At 38.1% G+C, this 20141-nt stretch overlaps 1 protein-coding gene across 5 annotated transcripts in view; it reads left to right on the forward strand.

The window, feature by feature from the left end:
* sfmbt2 (Scm like with four mbt domains 2) overlaps window positions 1-20141 on the forward strand; it is a 62495-nt gene that overhangs the window by 17775 nt on the left and 24579 nt on the right. For 4 of the 5 annotated variants that reach the window (XM_085251681.1, XM_085251683.1, XM_085251682.1 and 1 more), the window contains exons 4-6: window positions 458-698; window positions 4389-4409; window positions 18841-18929. In XM_085251681.1, coding sequence (XP_085107807.1) covers window positions 458-698; window positions 4389-4409; window positions 18841-18929 — 351 coding nt within the window. The remainder of the gene's footprint in view (window positions 1-457; window positions 699-4388; window positions 4410-18840; window positions 18930-20141) is intronic. The other variant, XM_085251685.1, reaches the window with a different exon arrangement.

Genomic DNA, 20141 nt, shown 5'->3' on the forward strand with positions numbered 1-20141 from the left:
CCACAAAAAAAGACTGTTCCTCTTTTTTTTTTTTTTTGTTCATTTGTCAAATTTACCTAGTTTATTCCTTTTTATACTTTTTTTTATAGTTTATTATGGATGTAGTACCAACCTACAGTGTAAAGATCAGGGAGGTCAAGCAGGATGTAAACAAACTTCATGCTTATCACCCTTATTTTAAAGCCAAAGTATCCAAAGGGGCCACAAACCTGCACACTGAAGTGTGGTTCATGGTTGACCTGTAATATTTCAGCTGTCAGACACAGTTTATATGTACAACCAGAGTTTATAAATGGAAATTGACTTCTGATCCTCTGATTGTGTTCATGCCCTGTTGGTCTCCCAAATGTCAGTGTTAACTTCAATTTTTAAGGAAAAACAGTAAGACAAACGTCTTAAAAAAAACAAGCAAAAAAAAAAGATTATAACTTGAAAGTCCTTTTGTTTTCCTCTATAGGTGGAGATCAGCCTTCAGAGCAGCTTCCAGCCTGGCATGAAGCTCGAAGTGGCCAATAAGAGCAACCCAGACACTTATTGGGTGGCCACCATCATCACTACATGTGGCCAGCTGCTGCTCCTGCGCTTCAGTGGCTACGGCGAGGACCGCAAGGCTGACTTCTGGTGTGATGTCATGACAGCTGAGCTGCACCCAGTTGGCTGGTGTGCACAAAACAACAAGACCCTCATGCCCCCTGAAGGTAGGAAGGATTACTTTGATGCACCCGTGCACCACGCACACATTTAGATCTCTGTATCATAAAGGGTCCTCTTGAACCACTGTGAAGATAAACAAAATCCTGGTCAAAGGTTACTGAAATACGCAGCATTTATGAAATTTACACAAGTTTTACTCACTTCTGTTAGAAAATCAGCTGGTAATACTTACATCTCTGGTACCATGACAGATTATGCTGTTTTGTAAGAATAAAAATCAGTTCATTTCTAATTCAAAACTAGCTTTTGAAAACTAACTCAAATGTAGTCTAAAAAATTTGTAGTGTTTCAACCTTTAAAAAACTGAAAACACATTCCCATTAAAAATCCAGTGCGTTGTGCACCCTCCCCTCCAAAGCAAACTCTGCATAAGGAATAAAACTGAGTGTCAGCTAACAGCAGCTAGTAGAAAGGCAGTTTTATCTTGTGAAGTCAGTTTGTCTAGCCGGTACTTTGGGGGGAAACTATTAGTGACAGAGCGATGTGAGCTAGGAGCAGATAAGCCACAAATTAATGTTGATGCTCATGGAAACTGATCAAAAAACCTTCTTCTGATCAAAAGGTGTCAAAATCAGCGCTGGTATAGGAGTGGAAATGGAAATTTGGTTCAAAGTTTTCTCCAGAACGTGTCATCTTTTCCAACCGTTGAAACGATGTCCCTCTGTGTTATCTGGGAATCTCTGAGCGCCTACAACTTTCTATCACTGAAATGCCAGCAAAGAAAACCTGCTCATACACTTGTCTCTAACAGGCAGTGCCACATAGCCCGTGTTGCAGGGTAACACACAATGGCGAGCAAAAAGTACTTTGGCTTATTAACTGCAGCTCATTTGCTTTTCCTCTCTTCAGGATTTCTTTAGTTTACAATAATCTGAGCAGTGCTTGTAAAAATAGACACATAATTACTATAAACAAGGGTTAACCACATGTTGGTTGTCAAATCTGTATATACCGTATACAACGTTAATGTAAACTAATTTGCTCTTTTAAAATAATAGTTTTATTCAAATTATTACCTTTTGCTTCAGTGCAGTGAGTTTGTTTTCTTTCTGTCCTGAGAAGAGGATGCTATATTTGGTGTGACAATTGACAGTTGTAGTTGTGACATTAATGCACCCACACACACAGACACACACACACACACAGGTTAACATGAACACCTCCCATATTTACTTTTCAAAGAATGCTTTAAGTAAACTGAGTGGAAAGTCAGGTCTCCTGAAAGAATTTTTTTTTTTGTAATGGCTGCTCAACTGCCATTTATCCAACCGAAGCATCACACCCATCACATCCATCCCATTCACCTCAGCCAGGTGTTAAACGAAGGCAGGATACCTGTTGTACAAAAGGAGCTTTTTTTTTTTAGTCTCCACTTTTGCACTTCCATTCAGCCTTACCCAAACAATACATCCTTAACTTCTTAGAAAATCTTGTCCCTTTCACCACAACTTTGTCAAAGCTTTCACAGCTGAGATATTTTTCCACATGCAGCTCCCCCTCAGATAGATGACTCATCCTCCCAGGCTTGTTCAGACCATTTATTTTTCTCGACACTTTCCCTCCTGATGGATAGATGCGCCGCAGTCGTTGTGGAGATGACCTGGATTTTCACTTGACTCTAGTGTCCTTGCCCTCACATCGACTCCATGTGTCCTTTTCAGTCAGAAACTGTTCTTGTGGAAAGTGATTATACAATATCTGTTTCCACAAGGTGATGATTCACATTCGCATCTCAGGGGATAATCATTCAAAAAGAAAACAGATCAAATCTGCGTTTTGTGTGGTTCAAGTTGCAAAATGCAGATGAAAATGCAGGTGAAAGCATCTGCAAGTACTGATTGTTCCGCTATCAATCAGTGACGTGGTTTCCCCAGGTATTTGACAGCAATGTTTAAAAAACAAAACAGCCATCACGAGTTCCCAAAATCCAACCTGACATATAAATATAATTTTTTTTTTCCAAAGTTTACATAAAAGATTACGAATTTTTTAATGAAAAATAAATTAAGCAAAATATCAGAAGATTTGGAAAAACTTTTCTGTCGTTCGGTTAAACCTTTTCAGTCTGAAGAATTCAATCTGATGTGAAGCGTGCGTGTTGTAAATTTACAGTTTTTGCTTCCTTTTTTTTGAATTGCAAATGATTTGAAGGAATTGTGATCCATGGTTGTGCCATTTTATGATTGTTTTAAAATCACGACTTATATTTGCATTAGCTGCAGGAACAAGTCAAAGAAATGGTTTTACTGAACAGTTTTGCAACATTTTTTACTTTCAGGTTGTTGTTTTTTGTTGTTGTTACAGCATTCATTGGGCAAAAGGAAAAAATATTGTGTTTTTAAATACTTTTTGGCTAAATTCATAATCATTGTGTCATTTGCTTAAGGAACCATGTCAAACTCTGGTCTCTAAATCAGATTGTCTGATCTGTGTGTTCCCAACCATCCACCCTGACCTCCTTCCAGAATACATAAATAAATAAATAGATAGATAATCCATAAAGCAGGATGAAAAGATTAGAGCAACAGACTAGTCTAAAAGTAGGTAAACAATCGAAACTGAGCACAGTGTCATATTTCAGATTAGATCCTGCTCATACAAGTAATGTGCGCGCCTCTTAGATGTCGCTGAAGTGTGTCCAACTTTGCGCCACATGTCACACACACAAAATATCAGATTAGTTTGCTTGGTGTGGCTAACAATTAGCAGTTGCACAATTCTTCGGTCATGTAATTATATGTCACACAAAGCCAGAATTCAACTGCTCATTTTCTTAATCAATGGAGTAGTGCATTAATAAGATGAAAAGAAGATGAACCTGTTTAACCAGCTGGTATTTCAGCTAATGGCAGCAATGTTTGATGGTGTAGTCTGCTAGCTGTGGACATCCTTCCTATACACAGGCAGGTTCTTATGAATAACCACGTGTGGCACAGATTTCCAGAGGGAGATACATGCACATCCCAAAAGCCAGCACCTTGCTGGAGGCAGACCTTAAATGCATAAGAGACACAAAAAAAGTGAGGTCAGTATCAGCAAAGAAAGAAAGAAAGAAAGAGAGCCATGCAAACATCTATAACTGAGCAGGGTTACCTTTTAAATTCTGTGGGTTTAAAATAATTTCACAATTTCTATCCATCATCCATTCTATCCATTCTATCCATCATACTTTCATCAATTTATGATAAATTGATGAAAGTATTTGCAGGTGTTAATAAAAAAAATGTGTTTTGCACTAAAAAGTCGGTTCCAATTATAATATAACTAACCACTGATATTAACTAGCTCTCTGTCTGCCTGTCAGAAAGCTTATACATGTATAATTATGTGTGTGTGTGTGTGTATATATTCTACTAATGATGGATGGCTGACACCACTGCATGTTAAATGATGCAAACTGAGGCGTATATCATGTAATGGAGTCAGTGTTATATTCCCCAAAGAATCTTCTGCAACATAGTGTCAATGTGTGACCCCTACGAGTTCTTTGTCGCTTCATTTCAAGGATTTGCATCATAGTATGCACATTTTGTGTGTGTGCGTGTGTGTGAGTAAGTGTATGTATTCTTAGTAAGCTGGAGTATGAGAGCCAAGTGTGTATTTTTGACTGCTTTCACCTGTGTTACAGTTACCTGTTTTATTTGTTTCCTTTTTTGTTTGTTTTTATTTCTCAGATAACATTTACCTAAGAAAAGGTAAGCAGCTCTAACAGAGCCTCTGACTAACTCACCTGCCTGGCTCACTAGTGGCTAACATGAAATCAACACTGGGTCAGGCTTAGGCCTCAGAGCTGCATGTACAGTGTGCCCCCCCCCCCCCTTCCTCCTCCTCTTCCTCTTTTCACCTCTGTACAGGGCGTGACCTCACAGCCCTGTTGTCATGTCTTGCCTCTTCTTGCATGTGACTCCTTTCTAGCTGAATGTTGAGTGAGAGTGTCTTAGCAGAGTGATAGCAGTCACACACACACACGCGCGCACACACACACACTGCTGTTTGTGCCTGTGCTCTTATGATAACTAGTGCAGAAACGAAGCTGCTCAGTGAGAAGTGTGATGCTTTGATAAAGTGGCCGTCTCCACCAGCGAGCTACAAACAAACAATGATTTAGAAGAAGGTCACTAGTGCATGTTTGAAGAGAGATCAGAGGTTAAAGGACTGCTGTGTCTGCCAGATATGATCAATACGTGTCACCAGTTCTATGGGAACTTTTTGAGGCAATAGTTTGAAGTGTTGATGTTATGTTTTTTTTTTTTTCTTATGATGAGCAAGTTTGATCAAAAAAGAACACAATGCAGTTTAAAAGGTATCTTTAGTTGCTCTCGTTGCATGTTGAGACTTTCCAGATAGGATGCATATACAGCATATAGCCTTGGAAGTAAAACGTAAAAAAACATAATCAGATGCACTGGATAATTTCAGAACTTGGATTTAGGCGTGGTGTAGTACTGCTTCCCCACCTTTTTCTTTGTTTTCTCAGTGTTTACTTTTTTCTTTTTATGGATGCAAGTGCGTGGGCGAGAGTAAAGCTGTGAGGATGAAGCCTTTTTCTCTGCTTGTGATTTGGTTGGAAGTTGTTATAAAATATATGTCAAGTCTTATATATCAAGTGCTTTTTATGCATCAGGTCTTTATTTGTACATGTTACAGGTTGGCTGCTAAAAGGATCAAGCCGTGTGTGTGTATATTGACCCAGGAACACTAGTTTTTAAAATAAAGACAGTAGACCTCGAGAGAAAAAAGCTCTTAGGTTGCTCAGTGAAGTGTAGCTTTTTTTAATTTTAGGGTATTTTTTGTTTTGTTTTTAACTGTCGAGTCATGCTGTGTTGTATTGTTGAGTCTAGCATGGCTCTGTTTCAAATTGATAAGCAAGTTGTTTTTATCATTTATCCTTGGTGTAACTTTTGGCTTTTGATCTTCTTTTAATCTTTGCTCTCTTGCTTGTGAATTGCATTTTGTTGTGTGTATTATCCATTTTCTAAACTGCTTGCACTGATGCAAGGTGCTCACTTTGGTTTGCTGTCATAGTTCAGATAGTTTGAAGTCAGTTGGCTTATTATGCCACATACATTAATTAGGGCTCAGTGGAGGACTGCTCTTTTGAAAAAATTTAAGCAATATTTTTATTCTTTACAGTTTTCAAAGTGTGTTTTTTTTTTTAAATGTGTTTGCTCTTCGATGCAGATAGGCTGCAGGCTGTGGTTTAAGTAATGAGTAATGCATTTCTTGTGCATTAACCTCTCAGGTTATCTGCAGGTTTTATATTTAGAAACAGCAAGCTTGTGTTCATGTCATTCTGAAAAGACAAACAAATGCTCAGCGTGCACTCAGACTCATGATTCTTCTTAAAACTGTGCATATTGAAGCATGGAGCAGAACGGTCTCTCTGCAGGATCTGTAATAGTAGTTTGGAAGCTTTTCATGGTTTTGCACGCTCTTCTTAAGTAACACTGTAGTGGCTTAGTGCTGCCCTTTAAATACAGGGGGGATTTTTTTTCAGGTTTTCCTGGAATCACCTCATAATCCTGACACAGGTTAAGCATATGCTTACATACTATGTGTACTTGTAGATGCCACTGGAACTGTACGTATTTTACACCTTTTCAGCTTATATACGCATGTGACATGATGTGTCACAGTCATATAAGAGCTTCTGTTTGCACACAGATAAAGTGGGTGGGAGTAAAGCACACAATAATTTGTTTGCAGGCACTGGTAGATATGTATGTTATGGACTCTTTTAATATCACAGCACATTTGCAGATTATTTGGTTTATTTGCCCTTGGCTATGTGTTACAGACCTCATTTGGAAACCCACTGCCTTAAAGGGTTAGTTTGTCCATTTAAATAAATAAAACTAGAAATAAAATGTGGATGATGCTTGTATTTAGAATGAAGAGTGTGTAAAGGCTCATTTATGTTATCAATTAACCTTTATAACACAGATCTTGTGTTATGTCTGAATAGTATGACACAGGCAGATATCTGGCATAGTTTGGGTGAAGCAGTCCTTACGGAAGCAGGAATTTTACTTCAGATCTCTGAACCAGTGATAGCTCCAGGAAACGCAGCATCTCAGGAGACTGTTAAATTTGCACATTTTGAAGGTTTCATTATTACAGAGAACAGTTCAAGCACAGGGAAAGGCTTTTACGTAAAAAGCTTTAAGATGAGATTTAAAATGTGGCTGTGATTTTCCTTTTTCTGCTCTGCTCTCTTCAGAGTTTCACAATGACTCCTCCTGATTGCCTGACTGGTGCTGCTGGCCTACATTAAGCAGGAGCACAGTCGTTTGTAAAATTTCTCACATGAGGCTCACTTCTACAATTCAGGACTCCCTCAGAAAACCGTTTCACCTTAGTTTGTTTCCAGGTTGTGAAAAACCTGAATACCAGTTCATTTACATATTTGATTTGCTTGGACAAACCACATCGACCAAACACACCTTAATCCCTTGTCAAACTTGCTTATTCAGTCATGAAACTTGCACACATACACAGTCCTTCACTTGAAATGCTGCTTTGCTAACTAATGTGCTCCTAAAATCAGCGCCTATTTTAATCAGCATCTTCTTTTCTTCTTTTTTTTTTTTTGAAAGAACTGCGAGCACTTCTCTCCCATAATTTTCTTATTTCTAGAAATAAAAAAGTCATCTCAAAGACCGTGTAAGAGGGGTGAACTGTTTCTTTCCACTTCGCCTGTAATGTCCTATTTCCGCTCCCGCTGTTGGAAAATCAGCTTATAATTAGCTGCGTCGTGCTAAATTACAAACAAACACATTTCATTTGGAAATTTTGCTCCAATTAAAAGGCTCATGCTAGTTGAAGAAGCAAAGTTTTGACAGGTAAATATAGAACTTGTTTTCTGTCACGTCTGCAGGTGAGCCGACAAACTAGTGCATGAAGACAGTGAGAGTATAATTGAGACCACAATAGACACATGTGAAAGTTTCACTCTTTTTGAAGCTTTGGGGTCAGAGTGAGAAAACGAGGCCTGTTCAGGCAGTCGAGCTGCTCCTGTGAACTCATTGTCTCATGTGCATGTATGTAATTCTGTGTGAGTGCATGTGCGTGTTCGTGTGTCCGCATGTGTTATGTGAGTATACATTTATCCATTCACATAAAAAGCCTTGTACATAACAAGTTTAGTTATGTGGGAAGGTAGCTGCTCGCTGAACAAATCCTGATGGAGATCATTTGCATATTGAATTCACCACACTGCTTCCTGCCTGAGCCGGCTGGAGATGACGCTCTGAGATAGACCTGTTTTCCTTGCTGTGTGTGTGTCTTTGTGTCAGTTGTATTGTCGTGTTGTAAGAGGCTGCATTCAGGCTTACAATTGCATTGTGGGGAGAAAAATGCAAAGGACAGCTGATTGATTGGGTTTGCTTTGCTTTGCTACCACTCAAAAATACTTTGCTTTCATTAAAGATCCCAAAATAGTTTATTGTACCGATTAACAAAACAGATCCTTTTTAAGTTTTTGAATCATCAGTTTGTCTATACAACCTTACAAAATGGTAACAAATAGTACATTTCAGTTTCTGAAAGTTGAAGATGATGGTTTACAATTGGTTGTTTTCCTTCACTGTGAGCTCAACACCTAAAAATTTACATTTTACAACTGAATGTTTTTATTTTTGTTTATTTATTTTTTGACTTTAAAGAACAGATTCACAAGGAAAACAGTTACTGAGCTTTTCTTTCCACTAACTCTTTTATCCAGCTAGGTAAAAACGAGATTAGAAGAGCTGTACAAAGTGCACTAGATATGGATGTGATTTGATGTAAGCTTTCCCCTTAAACAATCAAAAAGGAAAATGAAAAGCGAAGCAGAAGGGAGGAAAAGTGCAGGAGGAGCAGACAAAAAGCAACAAATACAAATTCTGTGCATTAAATCACAAATACTCAAAACAGCTTGAAGTTCTGCAGGTTATCCTACAGTTATAGAAATGATAATAAAATACGAAACAGTGTTTGTTTTTTGTTTTGTTTTTTCCCCACATTGAAACGGATGTGGAGGGAGTGATTTTTAATGGGCTGGGCTTGGCAGGGGAAAAAAAGTGCCATCATTTGATGTCGTACGACTGGAAAGAATTTATAAAACGCACCAGTAAAACATCTCTCACGGTTTATATTAACTCAAAATAAATGACTAATCTTGTGATGTCTGACAAACTCCAACCTTATGCTGAAATCCAGCAGGAGCAAAATTCCTGTAAAACAAGGTGGCTGAAGTCAGATAGATACTTCACCACGGCTCCCTGCTGTAACCTCCAGATTTGCATAAACTTACAACAGTTGCGCGCGTGTGTGTCTGTGTGTGTTTCTCTGATAGATTATAGAAAAGCTAATTTGTGTTTATTTGCTTTCTGCATGATTAGACTGCATTTCCATAAGGACTCTGAGACTAGGTGGTTTTTCATGAATTAGAGCACAGTGTTAAAAGCAGTTTACAGCAAAACTGAAGTACACAGTTACAAACACACGCGCGTGCACGCACATATCTTTACTGTATGTGTCCGGCTCCTGGGGGGCTCTTACTGCTTACCGCTAAGGTAATCATATTTACACAAATTGCTTTAATATCCCCTCCACTGCCATGAATAGGTCAATAAAAATGTTAACAATATGGCGCCTGAAACTGGCCGGCCAAGCACGACAGCAATACGTCTCTCGATAAACACTCAAATTACGCTGCGTGCCACTTCACGTGTGCCCATTCGCTGTGGTCATTATGGCCTGTTTGGAGAGCCCGTCGGTTACACTGGAAGTTGAATTGTCGTGTGCTTTGAGGGCTGCACATCTCCATGCCAGTGCATAATGAGTGGATAGGACAGGAGGGGGGAATCGCGTGTAATTTGCTCCCATTAACTCTGATTAGAATCTGTTGCACTGCTGCGATTGCAGCTGAAAATGCAGAAACCGTCTCTTTTCCTTAAATATAACATTGATTAGCCAAAGTAAAGCTTTTAAATGAGCCCTGTGCACAGAGGCTGGTTTGTTTACAGAGATGAGCGGATGCAAATATCACATTTCATATTCATATTTGTTTTTGCTTCTTCTTTTTTTTTTTTTTAAAGCTAGATAGTTGCTTGGAGACTTCAGCCAGCTAGGCCTCTAAGGGAGAGAAAGAGAGAGGGTAGGAGGGGGTTGGTGCTGAGATATGTAGTGGCATGAGGGAGGAGGAGGGGTGTGTTTTGAGGATCTCCTCCCGCAAGGTTAATTATGCACTTATTGTTGTGTGAAACTCGGGCTTTCACCTCTCTGTGTCTGCTGCCTTTGGGATGGAAAGCAAGCAAAAATAAATAATTATTTGTATACAAAGCGTTAGAGTATAATGAAACTGCAAGCTGGGTGTGGAAGGGGGGAGGTGAGAGAGGACTAAGGGCGAAGGAGGGTGAAGTTTGCACCTTTCAGCTTCTGCAGCTCCGGCTGAGCTTTAAATGGCTTCATGACTAATCTCAGTAGGATCTGTAAAAATAGTTTATCTATTTCTGCACCACCTGAGATCAACAGAGGAGTGCATTCAGCCACTGTGTGTGTGTTTGTCATTGCAAACCTCCAGCAGCAGCAAGAGAAGAAAACACTATTATTAGGCAGGTAAGGAGAGAGCGTCGGGCCTCACACATGTTCACTGTTCACGCACAGGGAAGCTGCTCCTCCTGTGCTGACCCATTGATTCATTTACCAGAAAGTTCCAGGGTTGTTGATTTGATTCAGGCCGGACCTCTGGAGTGCAAAACCAGGAGAGGATTTATTGACTTGGGCTCACAAGTCAATTATCTATTTAAAATTCAGAGCCCTCATGGAGCTAACCTCTGTTGTTCGAAGCACGTTTCCAAACAATAGCGAGGGCTGAACGAGGGCTTTTCCTAAAGAACTACACAATGTTCAATGAGAGGAAAGTGAAGAAAGATTTAGACTTTAGTTAATAACAGATTGACAGTCCTCTCCCATATTGAGAAGGTCTGTGGGAACATTTCGATCTATGTGTGCAATGGGTGAACATTTTTTTTTCTTGTCTTAAAAGCCACAACGTCTCACTCTGTTGATTACATCAACAACACTACCGTTGTAGTAAACATCTGCAGAGCAAAACTATGGAAGCCCGTTTCCGCCACTAAATAAAAAAAAGAAGCTAGTATCCAGAACTCGAAATTTCGAGTTATTTTCTCGAAATTTCGAGTTATTTTCTCGAAATTTCGAGAAATATAACTCAAAATTTTGAGTTACCTTTCTCAAAATTTCGAGTTAGCTCTGCCAATCAAAAATATACACCCGGAAGCATATGGCGCAGAGGCACGCGCACTCAAAAACGGATCCCAACAAATTGGCGCTTTCGCGAGTACGTTTGCTGATAGTAACACCATGTGATTCAGCAAATAACACAGGGATTTCATCATTTGTGAAGCCAGGCTGAAAACATTCAGCAATCTGTGCATTCACGACTGGATGTAATACCGGTAGCTTAGCTGTAGCATTTGTAGCTGAGGGCTTCAGCTTCCGGGTAAGAAGGAAATGACGTCATTCACGTAGATTACTGATTGGCAGTGCTAACTCGAAATTTTGAGTTGCTTTTTCTCAAAATTTCGAGTTACTTTCTTGAAATTTTGACATATTAACTCGAAATTTCAAGAAAATAACTCGAAATTTTGAGTTATGGATCCTTTTTTTTTTTTAGTGGCGGAAACGGGCTTCCATACAAAACAGTGAAGGGTAAAAGAAAAGCTGCACCTAAAAAAACAAAAAAGCACACATTAAAAATTAAAAGAAGGAAATATGAGAATATCAGGCCTGCAAGAGCTGAAAACAGACTCTCTGCTGTTTCACTCGTTTATGGGAAATTTTAGCTCTTTAAACTGTGAACAAGTTGTTTTAATAAAATCTTTGCATGTGAAACACAAAAAGAGAGGAAACGCTCTCCTGTCCCTCTACGGGACATGATGAGATTAATCAGATACCAAAGAATACTACAGAAGTGCTTTCAACAAGCAAACATTAAAAATGGAGGCATGTGTTATTTTAAGACTCAGAACTTAACACAAAATGACGACAGAAAAAACACTAGAAGGCACAAACTCAGAGAATGACGCTCCACAGGTCCAGAAGCTGGACATCATTCATGACTGCATGAATGATCCCAGTCAGGATGCAGATTGAGTCCTTCAGATAAGGAACATCTTGTTTGCCCAAATGATCTTTTTTTTTTACATAATGGTACCTTAATGTTCCCACTAGATGCTCTGTGTGCTGCTCAGCCCAAAGTTAAGTAGACTTACAAGGTTGCCGGGAACCCGAGGTAGAATTTATAATTGACTTAAAGATTAGCAAATGTAATAAAATGATCAAATCTTAGTATATTTAATTTCCTAAGAACATGGCAGTCGTGTGCTCATATCAACTTCCTATCAGAAATTTTAATTGCTCCATTTCTAATCCTTCATAAGAGGCTTCTGACCAGAAACTTATACTTGGGGGGGGGGGGGATATCCTCACATGAATTTGACTCAACTAATAGGTGTGAAAAAGATGAAAGTTGAGACTTTAAAAGAAGACATGGTGTCTGAAACAGAAAAACAAAAACTGAGTTACTTGAACAAACTCATGACAGAACAAATACAAACACGTTCTTTTCACTTGATCTTCAAATACTGCTGTGGCAAAATTTAGTCTCGGTTTAACTAAATTACATGCAGAAGCAAACATTACCACTGGGCAGCCGTCTGAATTGGATATCTAGAAATACTTGTAGCGCCCTTCTCACTGAACACTTGAAAACAATATAACTTTGTGGTCACCTGAGCACAAACGCTGTATATAAAGAGTTAACACTCAAATCTGATGAATACGCTCTGAAAGCTTATCCTCAAATTATACCTCTACTAAACATGCACAACGTTTTACAGTATTGTGATTTCACTTACTTGTTAGTTGAAATTGCTGTGACGATCAGCAACTCTGACTCATCCCTCTGGAGCACTCTGTTAAGCAGTGGATGGAGTGGTAGAAGAAAAACAATAAGGACACTCACCTACCTGTTTACGATATCCACCACCACATCGCTGTAACTGTTTTGAATCTTAATTGTGTGAATCAGTGAAACGATGTAATTGGCCCGTTTTTTTCTGATTTACCTGTGTGCAGGAAATGATTGGCTATTTGGGGAAAAGAGCGTAGCATGTCTCTGTTTTTGTTTTCGTAATGTTTCTGGATTAACTAACTGTTTAGTTCCTACTTAAAGTGCCTTCAGAAACATAAAGTTTGAACATACAGTCATGGTTTAAATTCTAGGCTTTACCTTTCAGGACATAATACAAACATCCAGGTGCTTAGCAGGTCTTAAAACTAGGTAGATACAATCTTAGATGAACTACAAAACATGATATTTTACACTGTGTAATTATTTATTTAACAGAAATTTAACTGAAATGCAGAAGCAGTATGTGAAAAACTCAGTCCACCTTTACTGCTTCCATTGAAATTAAGACGGTAGGAATCAGCTATGCTCTGCTAATCAAACTTGATTGACTTGATTAATGGATCATCAGCAGATGTGAGCATCTCTATTAAAGCCGAAGTTTTGCTGGTCTGGAGCTTTCAGATTTGTGTTAACATATCGCCAAGAAGGAAAGACAGCAGCAATAATCTTAGTGAAGCAACTGCCCATCAGCCTGGGAACAGATGTAAGGCTATTTCTAAACAATTTGAATTCCATCATTCTGCAGTCAGAAAGATTATTCACAAGTGGAAAACATTCAAGAGGGTTCCCAAGCTTCCCAGGACTGGTCATCTCAGCAAATTCACCCCAAGGTCAGGCCGTGCAATGCTCAGAGAAAACACTAATAAACCTAAGAGCAACATCTCAAGGCCTACGCCATCATGTTAAATGTTAAAGTTCAGAAAAATGCTGAACAAGTATGGCTGTCAGGAGAAAGTGTCTTCTCTCTAAAACAAAACAAAACAAGAAGTCTAGTTAGAGCTCGACAAAACCATAACAGATGAGACCAAAGTAAAGACGTAAAATGTTCAGGGTTACGTTTGGTGGAAACCAAGTATAGCACATCAGTGAAATCTCCTCATAGCAGCTGTCAGCACGGTGGTGGAACGGTGATGATTTTGGCTTGTTGTGTAGCCACAGGACGTTGGCACCTCGCAGTCACTGAATCAACCATGAAAACCTCTGTTTAGCAAAGTATTAGAGACCACCTGTCTGACCGGTAAAGCTTGACCAGAATTGGGTTGTGCGGCAGGATGATGGTTCTCTAGAAACACAAGCCTAAATCATGCATCCAAATCAGTGATTTTCATACGTAAATTTATTCGTACTTTATAAACAAATGTAGAAGTCCCTCTGGCTATATGTACAAATAAAGGAAGGGCTAGCTATGCTAGAAAACACTTTTCCAAAATGAATGCTACCACTACTACTGCTACTCATAATAGTGTTAATAATATTAGTAGTAGGAGCAGTAGTAGTAATAATAACAACAATAATATCAACAATAATAACATGGACGGAAGCAAATTGCAAGTAAATAAAACAATATGTAAATGTAGACTTTACCCTTTTAATTTAAATACATTCCAGTGTTTGTTATCTCGTCTCACCTTATCACAAAAGATTCATTTATAAATTGCACATAAAACTGTTGGAGGTCATCACTTAAACTCTAATTTCTATCCAACAGATGCTGAAAATCTTTACTTTTAAATAAATGTGTGTAGGTGCCCCACCTGTTTGCTTCTTTTTGTTGAAGACGCAGGGGTAATTATATTGTATAGAGAATTGGGGGGTTGGTGGTATGCAGATCACACATGCCTGTTGTCTCAGAATGACTCTGATTTACTAGCATAGATACAGTGGTGAAAATAAAATAGAGCAGTGTGTACGCTTCATGATTCTGATGGTAATTTTGTGTTTGCACTTCTTGATCACTGATCCAATGATCCCCAGCACAGCAGTGAATTTAGAACAGAAAGACTGAAAATGAGAAGAAGCAGAGTGCTGAAATGACCAAATTAAAGTCCAGACCTCAACCTGATTGAAATGTAGTGGTGAGATCAAAAGGGAGCTGTGCACAAACAAATGCCTGCAAACCTGAAACAGTGTTTTAAAGAAGAGTTGGTCAAAAGTCCTGAACAAAGATGCGAGAGTCATACAGAAAGCAGTTACTTCAAGTAACTGCTGCTTAAAGTCTCTCTACAAACTGCTAAATCATGGGGTGGAGCGAGTTTTCACACATTGCTTTCTGCATTTTGGCTTTATTTTTGAGAAATAAAGAACAGCACTGTAATATGTCATGTTTGGTTTCATTCTTACAGGTCATAGCTTGTATTTACCTCATTTTAAGACGCAGCTTTTGTTTTTATTGTGTCCTAATAAGTAAAACCTTTGACCTGACAGAGAGTGTACTTTATTTTTACCATGACTCCAAGTTTTTCTTTGCTGGAAAAAAGCTCCCAACAAACTTTAACTACTGTGTCTAAAACTCTCCTGCTGATGTTGACTTAGGAATAACAAGACAGAGGTGATACAAAACCTGGATATAACAGAAACAAAAATGATTCAGCAACAATGCTTTCACTGAACTGCCACAGAAGCTAACTTCACAACCCATTTTCCTTCATGCGCAGTGGCATGTTTCAGTGTATGGAGAAATTTTTTCTTCTTTCACTTCAGCTTGATGCTAATCAGTGCTGCAAGGAATGTCAGTTCTCACAGCGCATTGCAGTCATTCTGCAACTATGACTCATTTGGTATGTTTCAGTAACTCCAACAAGTGTCTGCGTTTTTTCTTTTATTTCTGTAAGTGACTAACGGGAAAAACATTAAAAATGTATCCATAAAATTCATTTGAATGGAAGCTCTGTGTTTTGGGAAAAGGAAGGTTTTTTTAGGTTGTTTTTTTTTTTAAATCAAGAGTCAAAAGCAAATGAAAAGCAAAGCAGGCATTATATAACACTGTTCCACTATGGGAAGCAGGAAGCATATGAAAGCCACAAGTTCCCATGCAAATTTATTTTAACTTGGCTTGTTAGCATGGTTTTGAAGCTTTGGTCAGTGTGGCGTATTCATCTATCAGTGTATGCATTTGTGTGTGCTGATAGAAGACATGCTGTGCAGGCACAGATCTATTTTTATTGCGGAAACGTTGTGGGGATTCACCTCTAATGTGTTAACCATTGTTTTAAAGCAAGCACACCTACTTTCAGGTCGACGTTAAAGAAGCAGTTCTTAAGCTGGCAGTGCAAAAATAACAAACTTGTGCTTTTTAATAACTTGAGTAAACATAGTGTGCATCAAGGTTTTTAAAAAAAAATACAAATAAGCCATTTTGTGTGTATAATAAACAAAAATCAATTTAAATATATATTAATTTGCATGTTTTTTAAGAGTAAACATCAGAACATTGTAAAAAGCCCAGTTTAAAATTGTTATTTTGTTGAGATTGGAGTCAAAGAATGTTACAAAGGGAAATCTTTGAACGGTCTTTGAATGGATGCCACCATGAAACCTCTAGGGAGGATTACTTACATTAAGACAAATAGTTTTAATGTCAAAAAATGCAAGTGAATAGTATCTAATTAAACACAACCTACTTTGCATTAATAAAAACTTGCAAAATAAATATTTAGTTACATATTTTTGAACATTTTATTGAAGGAAAACAGTCTTTATTGTCTCCTCTTAGATCTGACGTAAGTCAGTCTTTGGTTGAAGGTGGACATGATTACACAAAACTGGCATCCATATTTGAAATTGACCTCATTTGTGTTTTATATGTTTCAGGCTCATCCTTTCCTTCTAATTAGCCAAACAGTTAATTTAATCTTTCAGTTGCTATTTAGATCCTCTGCATTTTTGAAAGAAAAGTTTTTTCTCTTTAGGAAAAGGCAAGAAAGAACTGTTGTTCACAGATATGGGGTCATCTTTTGAGAGGATAGTTACACATAATCATTCCAGTAGAAAGTAAGGAGATGGATAGAAAGGAAATGCGACCCAGAAGGCAAATTAATCCTTTAATTACTCAATTACAGAGAACTAAATACGACAAACAACCTTGAATATAACTATCAGCTTAGGGCAGTCAATAATCAACAGTCATACACATGCTGCCCAGTGTCATTTCAACTGACATTTGATAAACAAATCAGTTCAGTGGTAAAAGGTTGTTTCTTTTTCCCGGTACATCCTCTTTCCTGAGGGTATAGACGCTGGTATTACTGCATTAAAATCTTCTGGACTAGATGACTGCAACTGACTATACTCAGGTTTTCTGAAATCATTTGTATATTTGCTGCAAGGTACTAATGGATGCAAGCAAAACAGGGAAAAAGGTTATAAGAACTTTTTATTATGTCTGTGAAGCCAGGCAGTGGTTGTCCTCTGAATGCGTACAGTACAGAACTACTCTTCTGTTACTGTGACACAGGTTTTCCTAGAAATCAACAGCGTATACTGTACCTCAATTGAGGTCAGTAGGTAAGCTGCATTGGGGCTTTTGTTCCATAGCACTGGAATAAAAACACCTTTTTTCACCAGTGTTTTCATTCCAGCTACACATTTATGAACTACCTTAAAACATTTTTTTTTTTTTACATTTTTTTGTTTGGATTTGAGAGTTTTATTGTTTTAAGTAAATGGTTTTAATTATATAATCAATCTTGCATGTTTTTTTAAAAGGCAACGATTTAAATCTGCTCTGTAGGGACATTTGATTTGATTTGCCATACCCATGAAAGTCTTTTCAAGACTGTCTATGACTGACATTACCTGTATTATTCTCTTGCTATGCTTAGCCAATTTATTAGGTGCATACAGTTAAAGTTCAGTCTAACACAGCAGCCTAGCTTTACATCCAAAACCTTGTTAAAGGTTGTGATATTGAGCTTGAATTAATGTCACAATTTTAAACAAATAATCATGTGAAAGCAGAATCGAAACCTTCCCAAATCAGTTTCTATATCCAGATAGTCTTTGTTGCAAGGTTTTGTGTTGGATTGCTTTAGTTTTTTTTTCCACGATTAAATGGAAACCATCCACATTTTTGCACCCAGACAGTTCAAAACTGTGCCATGCTAGTTATGTGCATAACACAGACTAATGACAGTTGTATTCATCACCACTTTGACTTACGTAACATGTAGTTCCCCTATCTGATTTTGATGGTTCAAGTCTAATTTCAGTTTGACTCATCAAAACCAGAACTTTAAATGCTAATTAATGCTACAACTGACATTTTTGTTGTTTTTGGTTTTTTGGTTTTTTTCCCAGGGTTTTAGTGTATTTGTGCTCCTTTTTTTTTTTTTTTTCTTTTTTTCAAAGACACTCTGAATCTTGCGCTTAGAGGTCTGATTTGTCCCACTTTTATTTGTGGTATTAAACCTGAAACAAACTTGTGGCAGCAGGACCTCAGTCATTACAGTCATTTTGACTTCGTGCATCATTCTGCTGCTCACAGAGGAAGCTACAAGCATCCTGGTGAATGTCGTATGTAAAATTTTGGACAAAACCAGTTTGGGGTTTTTTTGGGGGGGGGGGGGGGGGTTGTTCCCATTTGTCTCTAGAGAAATACTCATTTAGCACCATGAAGAGCCAGAACTAAAAGATTTATATTTATTCTGCTCAGATTTGCAGCTCTTGTTTTGCACATTATTACAGAAACGACACCATTAGTATGCCATTAGTCAGTGTCTTTCATTTTTATGCGCTTATTTTTGCAAATGCCTATGAAATATGGTGTCTTCTTTACTTCTCTTTTGCACATGACAGACTTAAGAAACATTGAGGCTATTGACGTTTTTGAGACATTTCCAGGCAGAAAAACATATTCTTGTCACTCGTTTTGCATAACTATTGAAATCAGTCAAACACACAAACATCCTAGTGACATATTGCACATCTGCTTTATGCCTTGAAACACCTGAATTAGCAGAAACATTTGCATTTGCAAGTGTATGCATGCACTTCCTCTGCATGCTGTTCTCTGGTGGCTACATCTAACGGTGCTCTGCACACATTTAATAATTAAACACTATACAAGAACACACCTTGTGCTCACTTTCCATTGCACAGTTGTGTGCATGTTTCCTCAGTGTCGGCTTTTTGTTTGTGTTTCTTTGCAGCCATCAAGGAGAAACACAGCGACTGGACAGAGTTCCTTATTCAGGACCTGACGGGTGCCAGAACGGCACCGGCCAACCTGCTGGAAGGGGTGAGTGTGTGTTTACACAGACAAGCAAGAGAAGCACAATGACACACTAACCCTAACCCTATACTTTCTACAATTTTAATATTTTTTCCCAAATTTAAGAAAAAATGTGGTTATTTCAAATCTTTAGTTTAAAAGTCAAACTCAGATGAAAGAACAGGCTTAAAGGCAGGTGGAGATTGGAGATAGAATAGAGATACAGAGATAGTTAAATAATTATTTTGCTCTCTGAATCATAAGAAGCAACTGGTGGAGTCCAAGAGTAAAAATATGAAGTTTAAAATGAAAATAACGGGCCTCTTTTGATTATGTTTTGTGACAGAATAGAAATCAGCTGTGAGAGTGTGGAGCATGTTTGCATTCTGCACCTGCAAGACTGATATAAAGCAGAGGCCAAATATAAGAACATAAGTTCAGATCCTGCTAGCCAAACTCCAGATGGTCCAGTCAGGTCCGCTGGATAGCTTTGCAAGTGTAAACGATTGGAGAGAAGTCATTAATAATTCAAGATGTTTGATAAAATTTGCAGGTATTTCTGGAGTGATGGCAGCATTACTGCAGACGAGGGTTTTCTTTCTTTATGTGCACATGTACACGGACATTTAGTTAAAATCATCGAAAGTCGGCTTCTTAATTAGCTGATTGTGTTTATTTGTTTAAAAAAAAACAAACCTAAAACCTCCCCACCGACCACGTTTTCCAAGACATGATCTGACACATTAATCAGCATACATCATTTTTATCTGAGGTCTAAATAGATTTCTCAAAATCTCAAATTATTGTCTTGAGCTGAAGAAAGCAAAGTGAATGCACCTCCCAGCAACATAAAAGCAAAGCATTTCATTCCATTCAATTCAATAGAAACACTTAAAAAAAACTTGCACCCTCTCTAACACTTTGTCAAAGCAGGTAAATTAAAGTGTTTTGGCAAGTTTTGAGATTTGTATCCTAATTAACACTCAATAACAAGTTCTTGTTGTACTTCTTGACATCTGTGAGAGCAGGATAATTAGCAGGTCTGGATGCCGGTGTGATCATCTAAACCTAAAACTGTTTCGTTTTCAAGCTCAACATCCTGTTTAGATACCTCTTTTTCTCATCTTAATCTAAGGATAACACGCAAACTCTTTCCACTGAGGTTTGATTCGATCATTAAGCTAGCCTTTATAGCATCTCTGTGACCAGTGTGTTTTATTTTCATTTTATTTAATAAGT

Source organism: Mchenga conophoros, linkage group LG17 (assembly GCF_057382185.1).
Source record: "Mchenga conophoros isolate Kocher_MC1m ecotype Shallow Benthic linkage group LG17, M_conophoros_male_GT1.1, whole genome shotgun sequence".
Lineage (NCBI taxonomy): Eukaryota > Metazoa > Chordata > Actinopteri > Cichliformes > Cichlidae > Mchenga > Mchenga conophoros.